The following is a 17,981-nucleotide window of genomic DNA, read 5'->3' as shown; positions in this document are numbered from 1 at the left end:
GTGGTCGTAGCTGTTAAAGATAAAACTATATATCACAAGGTATATTGGCAAGAACTGAATGGCCACTCACTCTTAAGGGCTCAACCCTCACCTACTTGAGAGACTAGTTTACCCGCCAAGATCTCAAATACAAGTGAAAGGCCATCAGTAACTGTTATAGCTAAAAGTCAACCTGATCCTACCCATGTATAACCCCCCAGGTCCCAGGCCTCTTAGATGGATTTTAAATGGCTGTAGTAATGCTAGGCAGCCATATTAAAACATAGCAATGTGGTGAAGAGTCACAGTGTCCTGGACATGCTAAAGTAGCCTTCGTCACAGTAGACAGCTGCATGTGGTGATTCAGGCAACCAGCTGGTCAGATGCAGCACAACAGCCAAGTGTCTTGTAAGACAGAAAGGAGGGATTAGGGTGGGGCTGAGGCAGTATGTGCACGTATGGTATAAACATAGTGTGAGTCTTTGCTATGGTAAAGAACAGACTTTCCATAACTTCATGTATACAAGCACAAGCAGAGACATGCAACCCATCTTCCAACCCCTCAATCATATATATTCATATGCACCCCATCTTAGCCCGGAACCCCCACCTTTCAGTTTTGGACTTGTGCAAATGTAAGATAGCAGAAGTTCTGGCCTCCAGCCCTCTCTATGATTAAAAACTCTCATGGCTGGCAGATGCAGAAGACTGTCATGAAGATGGTGGTCCTCTGACCTCTGTGGGAGGGAGAATAGTGTGGGTAATGAGATAGAAAAGAAGGCCTTTTTCAATGGAGATTCCCTTCTTTGTCCACCAGCAGTATGGGAGCTGCTCAGTGTGGAGAAGCCTGGGAGAATTGCTGCTAAACAGCCTGTCTCTCAGTACGTTAGTCTGTCTGCTCCTGAAAATATCTGGTTCTGCTGCAATGGGAACTCAGCGGCATTAGTTTTTAGGGACTTCTGCTATTGCTTACATAACACACCATCTCAGGTAGGCATTTTTCTTCAATGATTTTCTTTTTTTAAATACTCCTACAGGGTTTCATATTGCTTTTTCTGCGTATAGCTTGTTGAGAAACCAGATAAACTGTATTAGTTTCTGTTGCATCACACTGTAATATGAGGGTGAGCGTCTGTTTTAACAGCTGTTAGATAAAGTACATTCTGTCCTAAATGCAGGCTATCTTCTTATATATACACACTGTATGTAGTGGAAGATTCTGATCAGGTAGGGAGGCATTGTAGGAGGGCTTTTGAGAGAGTAGACTGCAGATAGTTTTACCCCTAGTGTGTCTGAGCTTCTATGCGGGGAGTTCAAAGTCCTGCTGAACATCAGAGGGCTGATGCTGAGTGAGGCTGACTAGCTGCAGCCTGTGGTCTGGGAAGGGTTACTGAATTATTACTGATGGTTTCAGGGGCAACTGTCCGACCACAGCACTGGGGAATATTAATCATTTATTTGATTGTCCGCATGTGATGATTAATCAATTTTAGTAGGATCTGCAGGATTAACTACCTTATTATTCCCCTGTAAGAGCAGATAAGAGATAAGACTTTAAAATATCATATTCCATTTATCACTTATTTTTAGATCCCTGCTGATGACGGTGAAATAAAAACTGAGGTGAGATTAAGCAGAACAGCAACTAGGGGAAACTGTTCGGGGAGGAGGATAAGAGACAGAGGCATGAGGAGTGGAAAAAAAAAAACTTCTAACCCCAGAGTTAAGTATTTCTGAAGATGGGGGAAGAGACACTGCTTTGTATTACTTCAAAAATGGCACAGAAAGAAAAGTTAAGCAGCTGGGAGTGAGAGAGCGAAGAGAAAAGAGGGGCGGAGAGACCAGAGGAACAGGAAGTTGATGGGAAAGTGATAGCTTTCTCCACCTGGAGTATAGCCTGAGCTCTGTGTTAAGAGGGGAGACAAAGCAAGGGAAAGGAGGGAGCTGCTGCAGTTGACTCCTTTATTGTGCTCTGGTTTAGGTAAGTTTGGCTCTCATACCACGTATAGCTAGCTAAACATATCCAACAAGGGCACTGCTGCTGTTTACCCCACTCACTATCTAGTCAGTATATAAATTCTCAATCTGCCAGCTGTTTAATGTGTTATGTCATGTGGTAATGCCTTTGATTCCAACATGCCTCCGTTTGTAAATACAAGAGGCACTCAAAAGGCTGTGGTTTCTTTACAAGCATGGCGCCCCCGGCGCTTTGGTTGGGAATGCATTGAAAGGGAGAAGGATTGAAAGAGTAAGCGAGGGAGAGAGAGGTGGTTAGAAACTGTATACACTTCCCGTTGCTCCTCTGCCAACCCCTCTCCCGGCTGCCTCTGGTTGTGCAGGCAGGCAGTAAGCGAGACATGTGAAAGGGAGGAGTATATTCGCTCTCCTGGTTGAACGCAGCGCCGTAATTATGCAGTTTGCAGCAGATTTTACCTTTAACACTTTCCTCCCAGGGTTGAGATTAGTGCTCACCATGCTTGATTTACTGCACAATTACTGAACAAGAGCCCTCCCTAATCAATAAACAGGAAGGGGAAAAGTGGTACTCTTTGAAGTATAGTTTTAAATTTTTTGCACGATTGAGTGTATATGGTGTAGTAAGTGAGGGCAGCTTGGCTGTGATGCCAGCCTGTTAAATGCCTGTTTTATCAGCCATGCGCCCTTGCTTTACCCACTTTCTAAACATCTTTATGTGTCCCTGCTGTTGAAGTGGAAAATAACTGGCTGACCATTGCTTTACGAATAGGTCGGAATGAAAGGTTCAATCAGATATTTCTCCAAAACACATTTAAATCAAGTTTAGCCCTAAATTTGAGGATGTAATTTAAATTTAATAAGTTTCACAGGAGGGGATGCATAGCTCTTTTGGTAGCTTGTTATGTCCTGTATTTCATGTCTCCAAAGCCCGCGGAATGACCTCCACGATGACACTAGCTAATGGCATGAGAAGTTATTTTGGGAAGCTCCAGTGACCGTTCATCATTGAGTCTTTCTGGGGCTTATAAAGCTCTTTGCCAACATGACCAAAGCAATAGGCCTCTTCCAATTAGTCTGCTCTTTGTTTGATTTTTAGTTATGATAGCTATATCTCTGCAGCAATTAGGCTGCGCTGGGAATGATGACGGTTTAGGTTATTGATCCTTAATTGATCGACCTGATCAATGAGCACTTTTGTATGTTTTTATGTAAAGTGCAGTTATGTCTTTTTTTTTTTTTTTTTTTTGGCTAATGAGCAGGCACAAGGGTGACCCTGTATAGAAATCTGTGTTAGCAAGGCCATATGTTTTACTGATAGTGCTGGTTTGCTCGTAGGAAGGGGGTGGGCACTGCACAGAGCACCATTTTTCAGCACAGAGTGCAAAACCTCCCTGTAGGCATAGGTAAAAAAACTACCAAAAAAAACTGTGTCTGTGTTCGAACTCTATGCTTCGAATTCAGAGATGAAATAGCTGAGATACTTCTCACTAAAGTATGGAAAGGAAAGTTTAGAATATGTGTATTAACTGTTTTTCTGTTGTCCAAATTATGAAAGTAATGGTATCGCTTGGTATTGCTTTTTTTTGTGTCGAGTTTATAGCTTATACCTTAAGTTAAATATCAGTGTTTCACTCATTTAAGTTGCAGCCTTTCAGATGCTAGTTATAAAAGAGTTGATAGGTGAAACTTGTGGGTGTTTGGTGTATAAATTGCTTGAAGAACCCACAACAGCAGTTTCACTTCAGCAAGGCACTCCACGTTCCATCCAAATAAGCCCACATATAGCCCTGTTCTGTGTATTCACCTGCACTCAACCCCACTCATTAATTTTCATTTTAAGAAGAGGACCTCTCAAAGGCCACATTGCTCCTTTTGTCAGCACAGTGCTGCTAATAAAGATAGCTGCATAAGACTGGGTTAAATATTGACACTGGCTGAGCACATCATCACTGTTCTTAATTAGCTGGTGTCTCTAGCGAGGCTGTGTGAGGGCAGTACATGAAAAACTAAACATTTCCCCTTATGAAATCTCAAACACCCTCTCCCCAAAACACATTTCTATAAATTTTACATAAAAAAGGATACATGATAGTCAGAAAAAAAATACAGTGTAATAGCTATCACGGCCTTATTGCATAGCCTGAAGCTGCAACCAATTATGTGTTAATGAAATATTTACACTACCAAACTGAGAACGCCAGGGGTGAGAGCGAGATAATACAAGCCTGAGGAGGCTGGATTCTGTGTCTCCTCTGTGCTCTTATGTCAGTGTAAAGGTGGAACAGGAGATCAGCTAATGACAAAAGACATGAGAGGAAACATATGAAACACCTGTAGTTCAGCAAACGTGGCTTGTGTTCACGCCTACTGCTGTTGGATGATCTAAGACTTTTTTTTTGGGTCACAGTAGCCAGCAAGGTTGGACATTAAACTATAATTGTGACACTGGATGAAGTGTCAGAAGTGGCCAAGTCTACCACTGTAGTTCGTGATTTCAGTTGGCTACTCCCTCAGAATGATACGACTGTGGATCTGCATTCACTGCAGAGCGTGATGTTTGTTCTCGAGGACTAATTGTGTTTGGGTAATGTTCCTGCTCTGAATTTAATTCTCACTGACTGCATTAATCATTACAAGTGGTGTTTGCTTGTATCTTAATCCAACACCCTCCCATCCCACGACTCACCATCTCACTTACTCATACTTACAGGGCTCATTCCCCTCCGTCTCCAAACTCTTTTTCATCCTTCGTCTGCATCTAACAAGCTTTCTGCTTCTCACATCCACAAGGCCCTGCTGCCATTGTCTTTCTGGCAAGTGACAAATGAGAGACAGTGAGGTGTAGGAGACTCCTGTAAGTGGCGTGGATGCAGCACTGCCTCACTCTTCATCCCACTAACACATCACTGACCAACACTACTGCCAAGTCAGTCATGTTGGTGTTATGTAGTATGCACACTCGCCACCATTACCATATCTATATGCTGTAGCTCTGAATTCAGATGATCTATGCTGTGCTGTTCATACATTCCCGAGATTGAAACTCATATGTGCAGATTCTAATGACAATTCTGGTCTGATTCATATTTTTAATTGTTCATAGCCAAACCTCACCAGCTACTTTTGTAGTTTGTATTGCAAATAATTATTCCTTACAGGAAACAGTGAAAAAAGCTTTAGGCACACAGAAATAGAACATTTCACAGACATCACAGTCAGGGAGGGGTTTTTAGTTACAGATTGGGGGCCTCTGGTTGATGCCATCTTTGTTCGTGAAGAATACAGAAAGACTGTGCCAGAGCTTTGTTGAGTTCGGACCGTGCTTCTGGTGCAGAACCGATGTGGTTCTTCCAGGAGACCTGGTTGTTTTCTGGGCTTTACTTTACTTGTATTGATAGACATATTCTGGTTTCATATCATCTGTTTCTTGCAGCAGTATCACAGTCGATGGCTTGTTGTAACCAAAAAACTAGATGCTTTTTCACACGAATGGCAGGAAGTTGTTATTTTTATAATTGTGGCAGTAAAATAAAATTGGTGAATTAACTATTGTTGATGCTCAGAACATCACAAGGTCCTGTGTGCCTCCAGATTTGCTGAAATAAAAAAAAGAAAAATGTAAAAAAAAACATTTCTGCACAGTCCTTGATAAGTAGTTATTGTCACTGCTGTCCAAAATGGAGAGTTGTTATGTTGACACTATACTGTGGGTAACAGTGAGGAGGGCCAGGGCAGGTCCTGATTTGCCCTATTCATTTTCCAGATGGTACCTTGCCAGTACACATGTCATCAAGTGGCTGTAACAGTTGTTTGGGTACCCCATGGCTCCACCCTGCTCTCGCCTCCTGCAGGTAAACTCATTGTACTGCAGTTTTGGCAAGCTCCTCCCAGCATGGCTTTCATAAAAGCTCCAGGAGGTTAAGCTGTTAATTAGCTACTGAAAGAGGAGGCCAACAGCTTGCTGTTGATTTGCTTTCCTTTTTTCCTTTTCTCTCCTTTTCTTGTTTGGGGACTGACATCATTTCCTATGTTTTGGAGTCATCACTGTGTGTCACAAAAGCAGGGCCCAGCTCATTAAAAAGGGCAGAAATGTGTTTATCTGGCTATGATTAGAAGTGCACATTATGCATGTATAGCCATGCTTATCCAAATGTTCTTAATGAGAGAGACCCTGGACGCCAGTGTGGGGCTCCTGTGGGCATAGGCCCAGGCTCGTTATCACCACACAGGGCATTGATCTCTCAACCGCCTGCTTGCTTATCCTTCTTCTCCTCCCCCTTTCAAAGACAGTGAGTCGCACATGAATTATGTGGACACATTGATCAGCTGATTGAGAGCTATTGTTTAGAGCCCTGGGTCATTATTGAAGGAGGGATTACCCAACTCTTGTTTTGAGCATGCACGTGGGAGAGTGTATTACTCAGCTCCTTGTCACAGCACACACTCTCTTTGGCTCACCTTAGACTTGCAATGCCTGCACAAAAGCGCACACATTTGTGCACACAGAGCACACACAGCAACCTACACAATCAACATGGTCCAAATGACTGCCTGCATTGATTGCCTTCCATCTGCAATTATGTTCCTATTGTTTACTTTCTAGCATCTTACTCATTCAAACGAAATTCAATAATTATTGCTTTTTTTTAATGTAAAAGTAAGTAAGAGTGGTGGGTGTGGAGCACCAGTGGCTGCATTGTCTTTAAGTGTCTCCATAACCCCTCCCAAGCTACTTTGTTTCTTAGGCCAATGTTAAGTCATCCTCTCCAAGGACACCTACAGCAATCCATCTTTACCTCTCTACCTCTCCTTAAGACACAGAGGCCCATTTTGTTTCTCCTTTCCCTCCCAGAGACAAATATGCAACCTGTTTTTATTCACCGGTAGTGATGGATCATTTATGCAGCAAGGCAATAAAGGAAGCAACATAACACATTTTAGGCTTTGCGACGGAGGGAGAGGATACAGTGGAGGGGTTGAGAGGATTAAAGAGCAAAGTGAAAGAAAGGACACGGGTGGGGATGAGGTTCAGGAAGCGGTAGGTACGCTGTTTGTGCCTGGAATACACAGTCCCCTTAAGCCACAACCTAACTTTTAGGCATGTTGTAACTTGCAGTGCGTAATTCAAAGCAGCCACCACACTTGGCACCCAGTGGGGCCTCTGCGGTTGGAGCTGTTGTTCGTGCTGCTGGCAGACAGAGCATCACAGGTCAAAACTGCAAGCACGCACTGAGTTCAGCCACTCTGCTTTGCTTTGCTAAATAACCTGCTTATGTTCCAGGGGAATCCCAGAGTGCAGATTTATGAGAATCAAGTTCCCAACAAATCTCTCCACATGGACAAATATACTGCTTCTGGGAAGACTTGGGTCATTGTCTTGAAATATTTTAATTCTATGTAGACCCTAACCCCAATCCTAAACTTTATTATAATGATAATCTACATTTAAATTAAACTTTAACGTTTTATTTATAACCTTTAGAATTGGATAGTCATTGGGCAACCACCCTCTAGAATATTCTTTTTGGGACAAGATACTCAGCACTATACAAGTATTATGGCCACAGCTGTCACACAGTAAGCCAAACAGGGGTAATTTCTTCTGCCTCCGGCCACAGTGGGTTTTTCAACCCTACAGGCACACTACATTGTCTCCCTCCAAAGTGAAATACAGTTACCTCATTGGTTATAATTGCTGCCATGACCTCACTATGGTTGAGTAACAAAGGTACTGTGTGACTGATTGTAACACTTCACAAGCCAGGAAGCCAAAACCTGACTCCTTCCTCTGTGATTTAGAAGATATGATATTCTCCTCGATCGGCCCTGTTGCTGCGCATTGCATGGCTTCAGGTGTGAATTGCAGTTTTCTAAACCATGTTCACCTCCCATGAAGTACACGCAAGTGTGTGCGCACACACAGGAAAGAGCTTTTAGTGCTGAGAATCAGGGAGACAATTACAAAGCAATATCCAAGCAGATACTCACTAGCTCTCACAGAGGGAATTTGGCAGCTCTCTTGGAATTGATAGCTATTTAGCTCACAGATAGTCATCTGTTTTAATGCATTAATTTTGTATTAACAGCACTGCCAAATTTAATGGTGAAAATTAGGGTATGATCATAATGGCATGTGGCTGTGTGTGTGTCTGAATGTGTGTTTGTGTGTGTACATTTCTGATGCTCTTTTTGTCTATACTTCTCTGTTTTGTGGCAGGCACGCAGTGTGTTGTACAGCTCCTTTGGGAGCCATTCTTTGATATTACCGGCTTTCTTTCTCCATTCTACCCTTCCAGTAATACCCACCTCCATCTTGTGTGAGCTGGACTCTTACAGCAGCCACACTGTTTTGTGTTAAAGGTGCGCTTTTACTTTACATTTAAGTGGATGGAAATGCAGATGTATGCGGTGCTCTGGGTGGGTGGTGAAACTGATACAGGCATGTTTTGCCCACTCAGAGGGCAAGGTGCAGTACAGTGTTGTGAGAGAGAAGATGGGGAGGTGCCCACACCACCCCTGCCCCTCTTTACCTGAAAAAGCACAGAGCACCGCTTCAGCCTCCACAGCAAGTGAGGAGGTCCTTCATTAAAGAGAGAGGCTTGACAAACCGTGACTGCAGTTTTAAATTTTGAAAACCACCAAAGTGTAAAATAAAGCTCAGAATTGTAGCTTTTTGTCAGCATGTCTTTATTTATGATATTTATAAAAAAATGAGTGTGAAGATTATAAGAATTGTTTGACCATTTGATATCACCTTACTGGAGTGTTTTTTATGTTTCTGTGTCTTTGCATTCTTAAGAAATATCCTCTATCTGACATAACCCTTGGATTTCCACAATCCATATACTTGAACCTACCTGTTAAATCATACCACACATACAGTGTTTTCAAATGCACAGATGCATTCCCAGATAATTTAGTGGTATTGAAACCATGCCACTGACCCAGTCAGCTCTCCCCCTTTATGCTTTACAGCTCCCCTCCTGTTGGGGCCTTGATAGGGCGGTTAGAGACCCCAAAGCCAGGCGGACCAACTCCTCCTAGCCCAACATGACTTTTTCATTAAGCCGCCAAATTCCTGCACTCCAGTTGGAGGTGATTTATCAACTTGGGGCTTCATTGCAGGTTCATAGGAAACAGACACAAACCCTGTCTCATGCATTATTATGTTTCACTTTCAAAGTGCGTGTGTCTGTGTGTCTTGTGTGAGAACCAGAGAAGGAGCTGGCCTGCAAGAATACTGTGTCCAATCTATGTTTGTGCTTTTAGATGGGATCTGAGGGATCTCTCACATGGATAATTCAAGCAATCCAGTGAGAATCAGCGTTAGAGAAAGTTTGTGTGATGGATGATCAGAGGGTTGTTGTTGTCAATGCTGCTCTCTTGTGCACCACTACCTAGTCTCTCCTCTGTAATACCAAGTGAGCAGGGACCACCTCGCTCTTCATTAGTTTGATCTCTTTCCTCTTTGACTGACTCCAAAATACCCCTGACTGCTTTGGGTCATGGCCACTTCAGAGATGGTGAAAGTGTTGGTTTACAGGAGTAACCATTTTGACATAGCAGACAGAACTGCAAGCACTGGGGCAGGCCGGTCTTGGCCCTGCTGAGGACATCTCCCTGGCCAGTCAGGTTTATAGTAAATTATGGTCGATTCTGGGGCAGGCAGTCTCAAGTTCACTCCTATATAAACCCAGTGCTTTTTATGGGAAACTATAAAACTCTCAGGATTTTTTTCGACCTCGTGAGACTGGCTTTGAAGTTTCAGTCAGGTGCTGTCATTTTTTTTTAAACTTGTCTTCTTGTAGATTTTTGGAGCCTTGAGTCATTTGCGGCAACTCTTTTTTTTAATTCAAGACATCTGCCGTGACTAAAAGCTACTTGATTGATTTGCTGTCATCTATAACTGAATCTGTCTCTCAGATTTCTCGCTACCTTAGTTCTGATGCAATATTCGTGCACGGCGGAAAAGGAGGGGAAGGAGGAGGGCCCCCACAATATCCAGCAACACCTATTCATGACATCATGGATGGCTTAAAACGAGGCGAGAAAGGAGAGCACACAGAGCTTTTTACAATCACCTAATAACTCTATTACACTGAGCTGTGGGGCTCACAAAGAGGAAAAAAAAAATTTCCTATTCCTTTTCCTGGAAGCAGTGTCTTAATGCACATTTTAGGTGTAGAAGTGAGAAATGTGAAACCAAAGAGAATGTAACACAATAGCTCAGAAAAGCCCATGGCAATATTAGAATATTGCCAGAAAATTAAACATTAGGAGAAAGGGACAAGAGCATTTTAGGGAGGCATAATATTGTTATGACTTTTTTTTCACCAGGCTGTCAACACCTGATTTAGATGTAATGCGGTTAAACGTGTAATGTTTCCATTGCTTTTATATCTTCAGCCAGCCAAACGGGCCATCTACTGCTGGAGAAGATAGTTCAGTTTCTTTTAATAGATGGTAGAGTTTTCTGATCTGATAAGTGAAAGCCTGACGTCCAAGGTGCATGAACTCAGAGGATTGTACTTTAAAATTTTAAAATTGCATAAAGACACTGAGCAGTCTTTTGTAAAATAATTGCAGAGCTTTCATCACTGCTGATGATTCTTACTCAAGGTGAATTTCTACCAGGTCAAATCACTTTTGAAGTGTCAGTTCACAGTTAAATGTTTCCAGTGTTTTTCTTTGTTTTGTAAATAAATAATGCATTTATTTGTTTGAATTAGTATTCTTACAATTATCCACATTCATCCGATATATATGTATTAATGACATGCTAAAGTTTGCAGCTATTTTTTTTCTCGCTCAACATGCTCCACATGAGATGAAGGGGTCAAGAAGATTAGAGGGAAAAGGGGAAAACTTTTGGTGATTGACATTGATTGTAGCCACATAAATACACAGTGAGACTCCTTAGTTTGATAGAAGGGCAGCAAAGGACAGGCGGGACGCAAGTGGCCATGCCGAGTGTGGAGATTTTATCGTATGCATGTATCAGTGTGATGCTTTAGGATAATGGTCAATAACTGTTGCTCACACCAGGCCCAGCCATATTGTGTTTGCCTTGCTTGATTGATTGAGCCATGCAGGAGGTAATTAGACTGGAGGTTGGTGGTGTGAGTAGAGGTTGTGGTGGCATGGTGTCACTACAGGGTGTTACGCATGCTGTGACACTACAGAGGGTGGGCTAAAGGCTGGACTAGGCATGCTGTTGAGTCTTGGAGGAAGCGCCGGAGTTGACGGGTCAATACTAATGCTGATTTTCTGTCCTCTGAAGGTTGTCCTCCTGTTGTGGAATGTTCTATTTTCTCTCAGAATGCACTCAGTCCCCCTCCTGCCTCACCACAGGCTGGCTTTGCCTCTTTTTCTCTATGAGAGCAAGGATTTAACTCACCATGATCAATATTTAGTATCCCATGCGTGAAACAGGCAGATGTTTGGAGTTTCCTTTTCAGAGACGGGAAGCTTCTGTTGAGTGAAGGGGATCAATGCTTCCTTCCGTCTGTGAGGCAGCAGACCCACGGCTTCTGAAGGATGGCTGATGCGATTCCTGCCCACCCTTGGGCCCCTGAGGTTTGCGTGCCTCCCTGGCCTCTCCTGTCCTGTTAGCCCACTGATACAGACACTCACGCAGACAAGTGTGCAGTCCAAACAGTTGTCCTGAAGTGGAAGAGGTCTGGATGTTAAACAACAGGGCCGTGATTGGGAATTGATTTGTTCATTTGCCAACTGTGTGAGTGAAAGTGAGTCGGTGGTGCCTAGCCAGCTATCTGCCATCTACGATAACTTCTTTTTTTCTCTCTTTCTCTGTTCCCATCTCACTCCCTACCTCCTCCCACAGCACCTGCAGCAGCACGAAAACGCGGTGGAGGGTGATGCCTGCTACTACCATTGCGTGCTGTGTAACTATTCGACTAAGGCCAAGCTCAACCTGATCCAGCATGTGCGCTCCATGAAGCACCAACGCAGTGAGAGTCTCAGGAAGCTCCAGCGCCTACAGAAGGGCCTGCCAGAGGAGGATGAGGACCTTAGCTCCATCTTCACCATCCGCAAATGCCCTTCATCAGATACAGGTCAGACCACGTTCCTTTGGCTCTTTATATGTGTATGACACTATTTTCATACCTTTTCATGCTTGATCTTTTGTTACATATGCAGCTCCATAAACATACATTTTGTGGCTCAGTTGAGCTGTTAGCGTTCATGACTTTCATTTACTTTCCCATAGAATTAGAACAAGCATTAATGGCTTACATCTAGCTCCAAAAACACAGGATTTTTATAATGGTGTTTTGTGCTTTTGTTGCTCCAATCATTGATGCTTTACTTGCTTTCTTGTTCCGAGATTACTACTCTTAGACAACATTAAGTATGCTTTTTACATTGATTGAACACAGTGACAAAATAAACAAAATCCAAATGTATTTTTGATCAAATTCTAAGTGCAAATATGATTTATATAAAATTGTCCTGCAAAGCCAAAAGTCCCCGTTAATGGAAGTTGTCCTTTTTAGCCATTAAAGGCACTATTGAGACCAAGCATTAAGGGTGGAGAAAGAAGAGCTGAACAGCAGCAGTAGCTGCGACAACAAGAACACAACAAAACAGACACAGCCACAACAGTAGCATAGCTGAAACAAAGTGCCTCTACTGCCCATTTATTATGGACTGATTAGGAAGACTGAGCTGTGGTCAATTAACACTCTTTCCTAGTAGAGATTTGGTTTTCTAATCACTTTAACTCTTGTGCCCTGACAAAGGGCCTCTATTGTGTGTCCCTCCAAGAGGGAACCATTACTTCCCTCGCACACACACTCGCTGTCTGTGTTATGTAGGAGGGAGAAAAAAAAAGGCCAGCCTGTGAAGACGCTTTGTTCCAAGGAGGCAGGGATAATGAAGCCAGCAGCCGGGAAATTGCGCAAAAGGCAGTCACAGATCTGAAGCAAATCATTAGAGAACATATTTAGCTGAGCAATTAGGGACAATTAAGCTTTCTGCTCACTGCACTCCAAATATGTTAATGACTACAGTACATTGGACAACTGAACATGCAAAGGCAAGAGGAAGGGCCATTTAGGTTAAAAGGAATGGGGTTTGGGAATTTATTTTTATCAGGAAGGAAAGGAAGAGTTGCGTTGTTGGCACATAAATGAGTTTTTCTCATTTTCAGCAAATGTCATGTTTATGAGTTTTTCTTTTTCTCTTTTAACCTTTCATGTGTTAGATGCCCTTGTTTGTGCCAGAATGGGGGATCTGAGAATTGAGTTAGGCAATGTGCCCTCACAGTGGGGCTGTGTGTGTGGGTAGTATCATTACACAGAGACACACGTTTACATCAACAGTTAGTGCTGTGCAGAGCTTCATCAAATTGCACTCACCCTCACTTACTTGAACAGACCGCTGGTATCTAACAGTCTTTTTAGATTTCAGTGTCTTTAATGATGCTATTTAACTATTGACATCTTTTCTTGGTATTTTTATAATTTAGGGACCTCTTTACTGAAGTAGGAAATAATTGTTTCACTAATTAGTTTTATTAATAAAATAAAAATGTATTCCAATCCCTTAAAACACCAGTGATTTGTTGTTAAACAGTGCCTCCATTCATTTATGAAAAAAGTTTATAAAAGTTGAATAAGCATCATAATCAAATTGCCACAATCATGATTGTAATCTATAGTCTCCAGAATTGCTTTCTCAACACATCATACCATTTCACACCCCAAAAACATCAGAAGCTCTTGTCCACCTCAGAGCCCTACCCCCTCAGCTTGGGCTGAACCAGTCCCCTCTCAGTGTAATATTTAATTTCCTCCTCCCTTGCTCTTCTGTGGCACAGGGCTCTTTTGTGGTTGAGGCATAGTTGCTAAAGTGGTGGAACATTCCCTGGTTTGTTAAACAAAGTTGCCCCTGGATTTCTGGGTCACCTAGACAGTAATTTCCCTCGCCTGCTCCTGTGATCTTGCCAATGTTTCTCTGCTGCTTTAGGTGCTTGGTTTATATTCTGCTATGGGTTTTCCCAAAAGCACATGGAATTTGCTTTCCCCCTGAAAAACTCACAAATATGATCAAACACATGTTGCATTTCACAGACAGGTGGTTTGAAATCCCCTTGAACTTTAAACAATATTATTTTTGCCTCATGATCTTTAGATGCAGATGACCAATGTGTTACTATGAGAGCAAGAGAGGAAATCTGAGCTAGCTCACACAGGATCTGGTATGTTTAACAATTTTGCATATTGCTGTTCCTTATGAGGATGCAGCAGATATAGACTGCTGGGATTTGGAGCCGGGAATCTCCTCTGGGCTCGAGGTCCGAGGAGAGCAAAGGCAGCAAAAATTAGGTTTCTTTTTAATTAGACTAACGCAGGGACAAAAGGCCTGCATTGTTTTAATTCTTACTCACACTATAAATGTGCTGCTTAGGCATGTTGCTCTGTGGCCCCACCTCCATTTGTCTTCTTTAACCCTTTCTATCTATGGGCAAACAAAGGAAATCTCAGAGGGACCCCAGCCCCACACATCTGCCCCGTGTGCAGAGATCACTGAATAAAGCTCAGCTATGACTTGAACCAATGCTCCAGTGTTAGCTTCTAGTTTTAAAAATAGCATTACTCATTACTAGTTAGCAGGTATTCACGAAAGGTAGAGACATGCATGTGACAGAGATGGCACAAGGAAAACCTTCGCTATTGAGGACAGTTGGTTTGAGAGCTTGAGAAAATATATTTTGGGTTCAGATTTGATGAAGATAAGCTAAAAAAAAACGTGTCATGTTACAGGGGTTACTGGTGACTGCTGACAGATACGTTAAGCTATAGGTTGTATTTGCACTATAGAGAACAATGTATGGGGAACACAGACAGAAATCTATGCACGACAATTGGGAAAAAGTTTGGCGTATAAGAGCTAGTATGATACTTGAGCATATGATGACCCTGTTTTATTTGAATGATGTTCACCAGGGCATATAACTCAGTGACACATTGAGGTTTCTCATTTCTAAGCATCTAATCGACGAAAGTTTTTTTTTTTTTTTGCGTACAGAACAGAATGAGATCATGACTTTTAAAAGGGCAAAGTGAAATTGCACTCAAGAGTGCCTGCACTTCTACGAGAAATGTTTTTTTGTATTACACACAAGAAGCATTTAAAGCATTTTAGGAGGGGAAAATATGGATATTTTTCAGTGTTTTCTGGTATGTGTGTGAGTTTATTTATGTGTATGAAGCAGGCAGAGATGGAGAACAAATGTGGCTGACAGTGTGGATTAGCTCCTGCTGTAAATCTGCCTCAGTCACAGATGGCAGACCCTTGATCGCTGGGCTGTGACGACTTGGCTCTCATCGCAGAAGGAAATCCCTGTCTGTGAGCCTAGGAAGCTGGGAAGGAGAAGACTGGGGCCACCTGGGCGGCCACCAGTCATTGTCTCCTGTCTGTGTGGACATATAAGCCTGTGTATTCAAGGGCAAAGACTTGTTTTTGGAGGGGTTATCTTTCTCTACATTTGCCATTGTTTCATCTACCACTGTGTTACTGCTTGTAAGTGGAACTTAGACCTCCAGTTTAGATCAGCATTACTTTTAATGACCAGTTTGAGAAACTGGGCAGGGGAGCTGTGTGCATTATTAAATGGAAATGAGACGAAAGGATGCATACAAATTACTGCATAATAGTGGTATCCAATATGAGATCCATTGCTTGTTTCACTAAAAGGGGTGCACTTTCAGGGTCACACACCTAATAGCAAGGCCCGTTCTGACAACAGAGACATTTCTCTTCCCTCCCCTCCCTCTGTGCCTCATGCATAATTCTTAAGACACAACAAAAAAAGCTGGAGAATAAACAGTGACATGGAAAAATGCTCTTATAAACCGTAGAAAACAAAGTGGCTCACATTATAGGGATGTACAAGACCTTGCAGCGATCATTAAGATTTAGTGACGGTGGATGAGATGTGCTAACATCTTGCCTGTCCAAATTTTTATACTATGTCTAATAGGCAAAGTAATGATACTTTTGTTTGACTCTCTGCTTCTAGTCTTTTATGCAGTACATTAACATGACTTTCTTCACCTCTGTTATCATATTATCTGCATGACCTGTGGCTACGCTACAGCAGTGAAAGCCAGGTGAAATCAGAGGTGATCCAGGCCACGCTCTGATGGCATGCAAGGGCCATAGACTGAGCTTTTGCTTCCCACAGGCAAGAGCAAAACAGACGGTGACCATTTCTGGAATGTCCTTCTTTATTCATGCTTGTTAAAATGCAAAGTAAACCTTTCCAGATACAGGATATTGTAGCCCCTAACCACCAGACCCTTTCTACATGCCACATTATGGGCAATCTGAAAGTAAGTTGTATAGGCAGACACTGCTGCAATGCGCTTTTAATAAAGGCTGTTATTGCCCTGGTGATGCAGAGTGGATATGAGGATGAGGGCTGTGCAGGCCTGGATGAGCAGGGCCCCAGAGGGCCTGCAGCTCAGTCAGGCCTCTGTCAGTCGCCTGCCTTCTAATCCCTGTCCGAAGGGCATCTAGTCAGCAAAGGAAATTGTTTGCTGTCTGTAGAACGTGCCAGGAAATTCATAAATACATTACTTTTCATTTTGAAAATATTACAAAAGACTAGACATTTATTAAAAAGCCAAAATGATGGCTTTATAGATTTTCCAGTCATATTTCGGCATTCATTTGACCCTGCTGCTCAAACTACTGTAACACAAGCAAGTCTTTTCTTTCTGTGTGTCTCCTCTTTCACAGGCATGGTATGAATTCCTCTTCTTGCTCATCCTGTTCCAGCAAATTGACCGAAAAGCCAACACTCTATTCTGGGATAGGCTGTGAATAAGAATGTCTGGTGTCCAGATTTTTTTACAACCACTCCTCAGTGAACCTTCATTCCATAAATGCTGTCTAGCTTTGCCCTCAAACTTGAAGGTGGGGAAAGTCTGACTCCCCATGTGCCACCCTGTCTAAAACAAGTGGCTCGGAGGAAAACACACAGCATTCATGTCAAAGATGAATGACACTAATAAAAAAGAAGATTATATGAAAAGTTATTAACTGAATGATTACAAGTTGAAGTCACATTGAAAAACAAAACAAAGCAGTAGCTACTTAAAACTGCAGCACAACCCCATTAATGTTGTATCTATAGTTCACCTTGTCTGTGCTCTGTATGTTTTATGCCCCGTGTGTGATTTCACTGTCAGTTATGTCATGTGGGTGTAAATATGCAGCAGATTTTATTTTGCAAACTCGCACACCCATAAACTCGCACACACATAGGTGTCTGCACTGAAAATCGGGCCGTGTGTGGGTGCAAGAGGCTCTCCCTGTCATCAAGCCCATTTTCAGAGAAGGCTGGCAGCACATTATAATATTGGTTTCCCCCTCTCTTGTCATTACCACACACTCTCCTTGAAAACTGATCCAAAAGATAGACAGTCCATCAAGAGACAGTCATCTCATTTGTACTTACTGAACGTGTTAATGAGTTCTATTTTCAGGCCCAGAAGGCTTTGCTGCTGGATATTGGAGCAGAGGTGGCGATCGGTGGTGTGAGGTTCTGGATTGCATGATCAGGAGGAGCTAACAGGGAGGGAAAGGAGGTAATGCAGTAGCCCTGCTGCCCCTCATGTCACTCACACAGAGTGACCACAGCCTCCACAGGGTCTGTCAGTCAGGGCTGAGGCGGGAAGTCTGTGGTTACAGACAGACAGAAGAGGAGGGAATAGATTAGGTGCCAGAGACATAATGGTTGTGATGGGTTTAATTATAGCAGCAGTCATGTCACTGCCACAGGTAGATGAAATGAAGGAGAAACATGTTTCTGCTCTTCTATGACTGATTCGTATGAAATCTGGTTATTAGAGAATAATATATTGCCCGCTGTTCATATAAATATTATTTATGGTGTAGCAAGAGATGAATGTGAAATAACATAAATAGCTTGCATTTGCCATTAGAGAATATGATGCAGGTTGTTAATATTCACTTGGACAAAAATATATCTG

At 42.5% G+C, this 17,981-nt stretch overlaps 1 protein-coding gene across 3 annotated transcripts in view; it reads left to right on the top strand.

Moving 5' to 3' along the window:
• Positions 1-17,981, top strand: part of zfhx3b (zinc finger homeobox 3b) — a 208,470-nt gene that overhangs the window by 139,744 nt on the left and 50,745 nt on the right. For all 3 annotated transcript variants that reach the window (XM_075460829.1, XM_075460840.1, XM_075460819.1), the window contains one exon: positions 11,801-12,032. In XM_075460829.1, the coding sequence (XP_075316944.1) occupies positions 11,801-12,032 (232 nt within the window). The remainder of the gene's footprint in view (positions 1-11,800; positions 12,033-17,981) is intronic.

Source organism: Odontesthes bonariensis, chromosome 1 (assembly GCF_027942865.1).
Source record: "Odontesthes bonariensis isolate fOdoBon6 chromosome 1, fOdoBon6.hap1, whole genome shotgun sequence".
NCBI lineage: Eukaryota > Metazoa > Chordata > Actinopteri > Atheriniformes > Atherinopsidae > Odontesthes > Odontesthes bonariensis.
Note: the sequence above shows the minus strand (reverse complement) of the source record. Positions and strands in the feature narration are given on the sequence as shown.